Below are 12,130 nucleotides of genomic sequence, written 5' to 3' on the forward strand. Positions count from 1 at the left end.
GATTCAAACTAAAAATATAAATTTGTTCAAAAAAATAATAAATATTTGTTGCATTCAAATTATTACAAAACAAACTAATCATGATTATTTATTTCAATGACACGAACAATATAACAAAAAAAAAAATCTAAATTCATTTTTTTATATGACACCAACAACGATCTTTATTATAGAAAAAGTTGTTTAAGGGTATAATTGGAATAATGAAAAAGTAAGTTTACGTATAGTCATCCAATTTGTTACACTTTTTAAATGATAAAGGGAAGAAAAAAACCAGACATATAGATATTCATATCGTGTTTGTTACATATTTTTTAATATTTAAATTTATTCTTATATATTTGTTATATGTGTTATTTGTATTGAAAATTGAGGGTATTTTTGAAAAGGGAAAAGTCAACCCAAAAGTGCTATTCAACTTTTTAGTTCTCCCAAATAAGGAGAGTTTTATATTATGAAGAAAAATTAACCCCCAAAACGCTATACTCACAATGTTTTCTATTTCTTACAGTTACTCCTTCCTTCTTTTTCTCTTCCAAAAATCTCATCTCCCTTCTCCTTCATACTCGCAAACAAAACCTTATATATCATTATATGCGTGTGTGATGTATCAAATAAGAGCACTATTTATTTATTTATAACAATAGAGATGAGAGAAGTTAATATTGAAAATGAATGTACGATTTAGCTTAAGGCTCTGTTTGACAAGGTCAATAAGCTAGCTTATAAGTTCATCTGACAAAAAAAAAACTTTGTTTGGTAACGATCTTTTCACCACGAGCTTAAAGTTTATTTTACGAGCTTATAACTTATTTTCCAAACCTTATTTCAAGTAGCGTTTGAGCTTATAGCTTATCATATTTTCTTCCACTTTTACCCTTATTATTTTATCTAAAATCTATTTTTAACTATTCATTATAATTTAATTCAAACCTACCTTTCCATATTAAATATATACTTTCTTGTCAACGGATATATATATATATATATATATATATATATATATATATATATATATATATATATATATATATATATGTTTTGCTAGAAGACACCTTTTATGAAGGTGTCTTTTAGCAAAGTTATAACTAAAAAAATGGAAATCGCACCTTGAGGTGTGGATTGCTAAAAGAAACCTTCATATTCAAATAGAAATAAATATCAAATAAAATTTTTAGTGAATAAATTTTAATTTATAATATAAAAGATATGTTAAATTTATAAATTTAAATTACTTTTTCTTAAAAAAAAATTAAATCATGAATTCCTGAATATTTAAATATCAAGTTTATTTCAGAGTTAAATATCAACTTATATAAACTTTATTATAAATTAATAATACATTTTTATGTCATTTTACATTTATCATCTAGTTAAACCGTTAATTTTACCAAACACTCCAATTATCTTATAAGCTGACAGTCATCGGTCATCAGTTATAAACTATAAACTATCTTCCTAGCATTTACACGACTTCTTCTGATGTTATAGAGTTTCCTCACTTTTGTACCAAAAAAATATTGAACACTAAATTTGGTAATATAAAATAAACTTACCCTTCCGCGAGTGGTTTCATCGAACATTTGAACCAGTTTCTTCTTCACCTGATTGATATAAATGTTAGGATAGTTAGAGCTTAATTGTTTTTGTCATTGTTGTTTTAGCCTACGTCTCATGAGATTACTTGTAATGCAAGTCATCTAGCCTTGGGCTTTCCATCATGATGCTTAGCTATAAATAAGCTCCCCTTGTACTTTGAGATAATGAATGAAATCAGTATTTTCACATTACAAGAAAACGGGCTGCTATGACCCGCTGTGAGCCTGTGACATTCGACTATTTATCGCGTTGCAGTTAGCAAATTACTACAATTTTATATGACTTATTATATTGATTCATTAAGGAAAAGAAACCCCGTGATAATTTTGAGAATCATCGAGCAAATGGAGAGAATCGTTGTTATAAAACAGAATTCTTTGCAGATCTCAAACTTAATGGATTTATTTGTTAGACAACTTTTTATGTAGTTGGTTATATTTTAAAATGTTCGTTGAAAAGACCATACAAATAAAATGATAAAATCATTTGCAGCTCATAACATAAGGAGAAGAACCCAAATAATAACTTCATCAATTTAATAATTTATCAAAAAATATAAAATACAATAATAAATGAAAGCATGCTATGTTTGATTTATACTTGCAGTTCATACTATACCACAAGTTTGTGTGTATATGTGCACATTTGTCTACGTGCGCTTATTTTATACAAAGACATAAGTTTAATAATTTAAAATGTCATATTTTGTTTGATCGTGGAGTTTAATTTGATGGGCAGAAGGTGATGGCATAATCGGGTCTTGCAAAGCAAGTGAAAGTGCTGCTCTTATCGTCGTAAGCATAGCTATAAGCACCGGGGCATTGGTTCTTGAAAATCATAGAGTATTCCGTGGGTGGACATTTTTCTTCTGTATTGAAATCTCCACGACAACAATATTTATCTTCATTTAAAGCCAAACAAGCGCTCTTACAAGCAACCACACTCCCATCAGAATCTATCACTTGGAGTTCTGAAGGACACACAACATTGATGTTCCCCGGACAACTGGAGGTTTTGCAGTCACCACTGCCACCTTGTGGCGTTACAGACATTGGCACGTTGAATCCGTCCACATTGCTAACATCGTAGAAGTCTTGTCCCCCGTTGGATGCTACTGTTATTTCTACTAGTGTTGCTGGTGGGATTGCGCCAGCACCGTTGCAACCGACTTGACCAGAGGCACAATCTGCGGTGGCGCAGCTGAACTTTCCGTTGTTGTCGGAGCATCCAGTTCGGCCCCAAAATCTACCCGACCACGGTGATGGAAGGTCCACTGCAATTGTTGCTCCGGGTCCTAGCTCAAAACCCGTCGTTGATAGCTGAGGTTTTTGGTCTCCGGTTAACGTTCCTGGCCATACAGTGTATTCACACCTATTTGTGAATGTCACCTTAGCTCCTCCAACCACTGCATATACAAATACAAAATCACGTTCATATTATAATTGCAAATGAATTTATTAACCGCCTGAAGAGAAATAAAATTAGCTAAATAAATTGATTAATCTTTTGGAAAATTAATGTAGTTATGTATTAATATGTGCACGTACCATAGAAGAAGAATGCAAAGCTAAGGCACATAGCAACACGGTTGCTTGTCATTTTGGATATGGTTTGATTAATCTTGTTTTGCAGGTTTGTGAATATATATTGGTGAGAGTTTTTCGATTGTATTTTGCTGTTTGAAGGTGATTGATGAAGTTGTTCTCTGCTTCATGACATATATATAGATTTCTATCGATGGGTTGAATCGTAATTCAACGAATGTATTTATTTGTTTCGGTCAATAAAAATAAAATATGAATAGTATTTGGTAACTTATGGAACAATTCCACGTATTTAAGCCTCCATGGATCGGAAAAGTCTCAAATAGAATTTTAAGTAGTACTTGGTCTGCTGTACGTATTTTAGTGTAAAAAAAAACAAGGGTCTTATTAACCATTGCCCTGAGGGCAATGGTTAAGGAAGGTAAAAGTAGTATGTTTGCATTGGTTTCAACAACATTTTGACTTTTAAAAAGTTAAATTTATCACTTTTCACCATTTTTCAATACTATATTTCTATTTTTATCCCCTTATCCAATACCCCAAGGGCAATTGTTAGCATTCTCCAAAAAATAATAATCTGAAGTTGATATCGATGTTTCTAGAGGATTTCTTATAATTTTATGTGTATAGATCATTCAACACCATCACATTGTACACTATAAAATCCTAATATTTATACACTATATTTTTTTTCTTTCAAAAATAATAATATTGTACACTGTAAAATTAACTTTAAAAACCTAATATTTTTTATTTTGAACAAGAAAACCTAATATTTTTTTATAAATCTTTGTATTACTAATATAATACTGTTTGGTCAAAAAAAATATATAATACTGTATAAATATTTTTTTTTATTTATTTTACGAATACTATATATATATATGACTTTTTTCCTTTTTCTTTTTGTCGACAAATTTTTTTCTTGCTGAATACTACGATATTCCTTTGATTGCGTATTAATTAGATTAGGCATTTTTGGGAATTATCTTTGTTGCGTCGACTTTGTCAACCATTAGAATAATGATGGATACCATTTTTTGCTTTTATAATGGTGGAAAACGTTGCAGCAGACAATTGTTGATACTGGAGAAATATTCACCCATGGATGCTCATTGGTTTTCTATTGAATTAGGAGGATTTCCATGGTTTCGGCTCAACTTGAGCTAGGGTCCTATGTTTTAATAAGAAAAGTGTTAGTAATACTTCTTTTTAATAAGAAAAGTGTGTTAGTAATAATTTTTTTAAAAAATCTTCTTCTATATGAGAAATAGTCTTCTAGAAATAAATTTAAGACAACTCACGCAAAAAAAAAAAAAAAAGAAAAAGAAAAGTGTGTTAGTAATAATTTTTTTAAAAAAATCTTCTTCTATATGAGAAATAGTCTTCTAGAAATAAATTTAAGACAACTCACGCTTTTCTTTTTATTTGTTTGTCTTTTTGAATAAATATATTCCTTCAAAAAAAAAAAGAATAAATGTTAGTCTAGACATCTCTAATATGTCTTTATCTTTATAATAAACATTTAAGAGTTAGGTCAAAATGATTTAATCCAAATTGTGTTTTCCTAGGCATCAAGGTCATCCCCGATAATTCGAAGGCCTTGTAATAATCTTGACAAATTTCATTTAAAAAGAATTGAAGAAAAAAAATCCAACATCATATATAGGGACAAAAAACTAAGTCGCAATTAAATATATGAGTAATGGATCAAACATGACTTTTACTTATAGATAAATAGACATTTACCTATGGATAATGCATAATTGACAACAAAATTATTTCTACAAGACTTTTACCTACGAAAAAATTACATTTAGTGACAGACTTTATATTGGGCAATCAAGTGATGGGTCCCTCAATCAAGTGAGGGATAGGTGATGCTAGAGCAACATAGTGATGAGCTAATTCTTTCTCAAGACCACTAACTTATAATGTGGGTTGTTAAAGGCTCGAAACAGATTCGTAAGCATATTATGACTAGACAATGATGCATTACCCACGATCCATGCTCTCAACGCCAATAACTGTTCCTAGGAATGAGGAAAGAGACACGATCTCTAGTGTAGCTCAAAACCCAATAACTACAATACCTAAAGCTCTACTAGAGTAGTCAGTGAACCCACGACAATGAGACCGAGTTCCTCCTTCAACGTTAATCACTTTAAGCAAAGGGAATCATAGTTGAGGAAACTCAACTCACTTCGGCTATTTTTTAAATGTTCAACGTTAATCCATCCTTTGAAAATAATTTTTTTGTTTTTGAGAAAATTTTCTACACACTTCAACATTAGATTTTTCACAAAGTTAATCCGTTGAGGAATCATATGAATCTCTCCTTCAAGATTCTTGAGGAATGTTCAAGAATATTCAATGTTAATCCATTCTTAGAAAATAATATTTTTTGTTCTTGAGAAAATTTTCTACATGCTTCAAGGTTAGATTTTTCACAAAGTTAATCATTTTTGTAAATCCTTATTTATTAATTTTGTTACGTCTGCAACAACTTAACCTAATTTTTCCCCGCTCATTTGCTTGATTAGGTTTGCAATTATTTAACCTAACAAATTCCATCTAAAAAATGCATTGCACACCAATTTCATTCCTATCCGCTTGCCTTTTTTTTTAAGAAAATATTTTCTACCATATCAACGATCACGTATGATCCTTCTATTTTATACTTTTTTTTTTCAAGAATTTCACACTTTTTTTTTTGGATTTTTTTTAATTTCATGTCTGTTTTTTTGACATCCTTATTTATCCTTATTTATTAATTTTGTTACGTCTGCAGCAACTTAACCTAATTTTTTCCCACTAATTTGCAAATCCTTATTTATTAATTTTGTTAAGTATGCAGCAACTTAACCTAATTTTTTCCCGCTCATTTGCAAATTAGGTTTGCCCTTATTTATTAACTAGACTTTTGACCCGTGCGTCGCACGGGTTTTCTCGACTATAATAGAGACCAATAAATAATCTTTAACCCGTAAGATCATTGATATGGTAGAAAATATTTTCTTCAAAAAAAAAAAAAGCAAGCGGATAGGAATGAAATTGGTGTGCAATTCAGTTTTTTAGATGGAATTTGTTAGGTTAAATAATTGCAAACCTAATAAAGCAAATGAGCGGGAAAAAATTAGGTTAAGTTGCTGCAGACGTAACAAAATTAATAAATAAGGATTTTGTTACGTCTGCAGCAACTTAACCTAATTTTTTCCAGCTCATTTGCAAATCCTTATTTATTAATTTTGTTATTAAGTCTGCAGCAACTTAACCTAATTTTTCCCGCTCATTTGCAAATTAGGTTTGCAATTATTTAACCTAACAAATTCCATCTAAAAAAATGCATCGCACCAATTTTATTCCTATCCTCTTGCTGTTTTTTTTGAAGCAAATATTTTCTACCCTAATCCTTATTTATTAATTTTGTTAAGTCTGCAACAACTTAACCTAATTTTCTTTTATAATATTTTCAGATTTCATACATTTTATGAAGTGTTTTATTTTGACTACTATAGATTATCACGTGTTATTTTTTTCACCGTTACCAATTATATATTGCATTTCCCTTCAAAAAATTATATATTGCATTTTATATTTCGTATGTCAATTTTTTTACAATAAACCCGAGCGGAGCACGGGTCAAAAATCTAGTGTGTAGAAAAACAATACCATCGTCATAGAATGAAAATTTTAATTTTTCAAAAATTCTATTTTTGTTGTTAAAAATAAATGATATTCAATTTTTATATCAAATTTGTTTTTGCTAAAAATTTGATTTTTACCTAAGTTTTTTTCCTTCTCTCAATAAGATGTACCTAATTTTATTTAATTTGAAGGTAAAAATCACTTTACATATGTGCAAAAGAATGTTCTTTGATTTGTTAAAAAATTGTTTTTTTAGTTCATAATTGATTTGTTTTATTTTGTTGGTGTTAACGTTCCGGTTCTTGGCGCAAGAGGATACTAGTAATTTAAATTTTGATTGAAATGTAAGTAAGATATGACAAAAAATTGTTCCATTCAAAAACCCATTTAATGTGTTGCGTGTATAATTCATTGACCATAGTATCATCTAACGATTATAGTAATAGAAAGACCTGAATTCACTATCATTGGTCCATATGAACGCGATACAATATAAATTTAGAGTCACAAATGAATGCTTCATAACCGTGACTTCAAAATAAACACAACATAAGCATTCAGATCAATTCATTCACCATTTATTATAAATAAAACACAATTTTCAACATAAGGATTCAGATAATTAAACCACAAGAAATGAACCACCAACACAATTTTCAGAAAACAAAGAAGCACTGCTACAAAATTCCAATATCAAATACATTGTATAAAACTCAAAGTAATAGTATGCATTTGGCACTAAAACTTAGCATTGATTTACCTATTTAACTTGACATTCATTATGTCTTCAATCAGCTTCAACATGTTGATGTAAGAAGATCCACCCTTTTCAATTGCTTTCTTTGCCATGTCAGCATATTTCCTAGCCCTTTCTCTCCGCTCATTTTTCCCTTCACCATCACCCATTACCTTTTCAATAGCCTCTTTAACATTATCCCTAGTCACTTGAACACCATCACCAAACTCATCTTCTTCACCAAAATTCACAGCAATTTCAGCTCCAACCCTAACTCCACTCTCAATCACTTGTACAACCAACTTCTCATTGTAAAATTGATCAGCAAACATAGGATATGTTACTAATGGCACCCCACCACAAATACCTTCCAATGTTGAATTCCAACCACAATGTGTCAAAAATGCACCTATTGCTTTATGTGACAATATCAAAACTTGTGGTGCCCAACCCCTAACCAAAATTCCTCTCCCTTTCACCCTTTCTTCAAATCCATCTTCTAAAAGCCATTTTTCTACTTCACCCCACCTATATGCTTTTCTCACCACCCAAATAAAAGGTCTATTAGTAGCTTCCAACCCTAAACCAAATTCTATCAATTGCTTAGGCGTTACACGATTAAGACTACCAAGACAAGCATAAATTACAGAATTTTCAGGCCATGAATCAAGCCACTTCACATATTGATTTGCATCATCAATTGAATTTTTGCTACCTCTTTCAGCTTTTTCAATATCATCTTTATTTGTTAATGAAACGGGACCAACACACCATACCTTATTTCCCGTAACCCTTTGATACTCTTCAACATAGCCACTTTCCAACTCCTCAAAACTATTTACTACTATCCCATATGCTTTTTCTTCACATGCCCTTATTCTCTCACGTATAACATTCAAATTTTGGTTTGAACTAGGCTTGAATATCATAGGCAATTGAGATTTTCTCATCTCAATTCTATGTGGCAATCCGGGGACAACAAATTCGTCCGAATCGGAGAGAGTTTCACAAACCTTAGAAGCATGAATATTGTGATTACACAATAGGTTAAAACAATTCATCCCATCAAATATTATTCTTGGAATTTTGAACTTAATTGATGTTTCAACTACACATGGAATATGTTTGTCACATATTATGCATGTTGGAAATGGTTCCATCTTTTCAATAATCTCTTCTATTGGTTGTTGCAACAAGTCTAAAGCTATGAAGAAATTTTCTCTGAGGTCCATTGAAGGAAGTGTTTCTATGCTTTCACATCCTTGTGGTATTCCAGCCTCAGCATTTGGAAATTTCACTTCTAGAAGTTGTATTGGTGACCCTAATTGGATTTCTCTATTGATGGTTGTTTTGAATGGTATTGCATTAAGGGGTGTGGTGATAATTGTTACCTTCACATTATGCCTAGCCAATAACTTTGCTATATCCACCATGGGAAGAATGTGACCTGGTGCCAAAAAAGGGATGCATACAATGTGGATGTTGCTTAGTTGTGTTGAATCCATTGCCGCTTCTTTTGTCATTTTAGGCTGCAATTTTCATTTTGTGATTGAAAGTTCAAATATAATCAAAGGTAGTTCTGAATCTAGAAAGTAAATTTATACAATCTATAATATTTGAGAGGGAAAAAGAGAAAAGAAGAAAAACTTGATACCTATCATCAAATTCCTTGTCATGAACAAACAATTCTCAAATTGGTGAGATAAGATTGTCAGCAATTCTTCATGTAAGTTTCAAGTCGGTGGAAAATACTAGTAGATTGTTGTAGTTCCTTATTTTTGTCCCTAATTTATTTTTCTGATTGTTCAATTAATTTATTTATGGTAGAAATTTGGTACATTTAATATTTTATAATAATAAATGAGAATATATGTTTTTCTCGGTCAAGTAGTCTAATAAAGTATGTTTTTCTCGGTCAAGTAGTCTAATAAATAGATTCACACAATTTAATCTAGAAGAAAAAACTAAACACACACTCCTTAAATTTGGAGACGTTGGAAATCCCGAGTTCCAAGGCCCTGTTATAAAACTAAATGTATTTATTACAGCTTTATCTTTTTATATATTTTGTTTGACTCAACTTTTATAAAAATAAATATTGTATTTCAAAAAATGTATTTTTTTTGACAAAAATAAAACGATATTCATTCATTTAAATCGATAGAGTACATCATTCAACATCGCTAAAAACGTAAAGGATGAATCTGCGAACAAACTCACAACATCCAAGTTAATAGCATATAATGGCATAATGCCTACAAAAATATATGATAAAATTAAAGTGAGCGGAATACTCATGCTTCCGGATCTGCAACATTGATGTGCAAATCTTTGATTGAATTGATCCTTCAATATGAATCAAATGAACACCGCAAACAAGACGGAAAAACAAACAACGCCGCACATGACGAGGAACAACACACCACCACACTCAGATGACGAAATCACCAAGAAAAAACCTAGATCTATGTGAAAATCACTTATTTAGATTGAAATAGAGAGAAAAAGATGAAGAGAAACTCAATGAAAACTTTTATAAAATGACATATTTTCTCTTGTTAAGTTTCTTCTTTGCTTTTTATTTCAAAAATGTATTTATGTACTACTTGAATTTTTAGACAATGATAAAATCTTAGTCATTTACATTTCTTACATAATAGAATTATTTTTTGTCCATGTTTTTAATTTGGTATATGCTGTTTGGTGAAAATGAAATTGTAATGTTGGATGAAATTAAAAACATTGTCAGAAACGTTATTGTAAATATGATGTGTTTTAAGTTTTTAGACTTACTGATTTATTATTCCAATTATATCCTTAAACGACTTTTTATATGATAAAGATTGTGGTTGTTGTCATTTAAAGAAAATAATTTTTTTTTTGTTATATTGTTGGTGTCATTGAAATAGATAATTGATTAGTTTGTTTTGTTGCAACTTGAAAACAACAAATATTTATATCTTTCGTTTTAATCAAAATCAAAATTTCATAAAAAAAAAACCACCGTTTATAATTTTCAAACCTTATCATAATAAAAAGAGCGGATAGACGGGCACGTGAGTGCCCGTCTTTTAACGCGTAGATATAAAGAAACTAGTGGTTATCTATAAATTAAAGAAAAAAACAACAACTATGGCTAGAAGAGTAAAATTCCCTGATCACATATTGTTTTGCTACATATTAATTATTGGCGGAGTCGTATCATAACCTCCACAGTAGCACACTAGGCAAATTCAATTGTTATGAATTCCGGGTTCGATTCCCGGCTGTGGATTTCCTTTGCAATCTTTTGTATTTTTTTTTCCGGGTTCGATTCCCGGCTGTGGATTTCTTTTGCAATCTTTTGTATTTTTTTTTAGGGTTAATATGTGTTTACCCCCCTGTAATATAGGTCATTTCCGGTTTTCCCCCTGTAAAATATTTTTTTTGAATTTCATCCTTGAAATTTGAAAATATTTTGGTTTTAGACCTTCATTGAAAATTTCACCCCCTGTAATTTGAGCAAATTTAGGTTTTCCCCTCTTGTAATATGAAAAAAATTTGGTTTACCCCCCTGTTCATTTGAGCAAATTTCGGTTTACCCCCTGCCATATCTTTGATTTTGTACTGTCAAAGCTCATGAAGGTCCAAAACCAAAAATCTTCAAATTACGAGGACGAAATCCAAAAAAAATATTTTACAGGGGGTAAAACCGGAAATGACCTATATTATAGGGGGGTAAACACATATTAACCCTTTTTTTTAATACCAACTCTTCTGTTTCTTGTTTTTTGTTTTTTTTGGTACAATATCGCTTGTTTTTTTTGACCAAAGGGTACAATATATCACTACTTTTTGGGCAATGAAAGTTAGACGCTTAATATTTCCTACCCCTTTCTCATATTTGTTTGAAGATATACAATAATCATAATTTTATATATTATAATCTTTTCGATATGAAAAAGTTTAGATGAATTGTCTTATTAGACTCATTAAGTATAAGGATAGACTTCAAAGAACATTGACATATGTACTTACAAATCATCCATTAAAAAGGTGGTCACAACGACAGCGGAAGATGCACCTACTCACATAAATGGAGCCAAGAATTTTAGATTGTGGGAGCAATATTTATTTATATACTATAATACTAAAAACGTTATCTTCCCAAATAGAACTACAAATTATTTGAGATTGTACAAGATGAAAGTAAATAGTCACCTTACAGTAATATATAAATGAAAAAGAAAAAAATATTTTTTTACAAAATTACTCTTATAAGATATTAATATATTTATGTTTCCATAAACACAAGGTGTGGAAGTTATTGACTTGAGAAACTGAGTGGGAATAGCCTGAGCCGAGTATGGTTTTGCAAGTTAATTGTACGTACTTAATAGACTGACCTTATAGACCTAATGGACTTTTTCTATGGCATGTTGTCCGGCCATTTTAGCTGTTTACTTTAAGAAAAGAAAAAAAAAATACATTGACCACACATTATAATATGCCATATATATAAACTAGGGTGTTCGTGGTCCGGTTTGGATCGGTTTTGAGACAAAAACTCATCCAATCCAAAGATAAAATTATATGCGGTTCGGTTCGGTTATGAATGATTAAT

The 12,130-nt window shown here is 30.5% G+C and overlaps 1 protein-coding gene and 1 pseudogene across 2 annotated transcripts; both read right to left on the bottom strand.

Moving 5' to 3' along the window:
* Positions 1–2,120: 2,120 nt before the first annotated feature.
* On the bottom strand, positions 2,121–3,296 carry LOC146955886 (thaumatin-like protein 1b). Its single transcript, XM_085724589.1, has 2 exons — positions 3,147–3,296; positions 2,121–3,004 (listed from the first exon to the last, which is right to left on the bottom strand). The coding sequence occupies exons 1-2, from the start codon at positions 3,196–3,198 to the stop codon at positions 2,322–2,324; spliced, it is 735 nt and encodes a 244-aa protein (XP_085580715.1). The 5' UTR covers positions 3,199–3,296; the 3' UTR covers positions 2,121–2,321.
* Positions 3,297–7,347: 4,051 nt separating this feature from the next.
* Positions 7,348–9,302, bottom strand: LOC146955887 (UDP-glycosyltransferase 73C4 pseudogene; annotated as a pseudogene). The gene is made up of 2 exons (XR_015012258.1): positions 9,182–9,302; positions 7,348–9,056 (listed from the first exon to the last, which is right to left on the bottom strand). The product of XR_015012258.1 is annotated as a UDP-glycosyltransferase 73C4 pseudogene (transcript).
* Between the last annotated feature and the right edge of the window lie 2,828 nt (positions 9,303–12,130).

Source organism: Medicago sativa, chromosome 1, assembly GCF_051527215.1.
Source record: "Medicago sativa cultivar Bolivia chromosome 1, Bolivia_mono, whole genome shotgun sequence".
In the NCBI taxonomy this organism is placed as follows: Eukaryota; Viridiplantae; Streptophyta; class Magnoliopsida; order Fabales; family Fabaceae; genus Medicago; species Medicago sativa.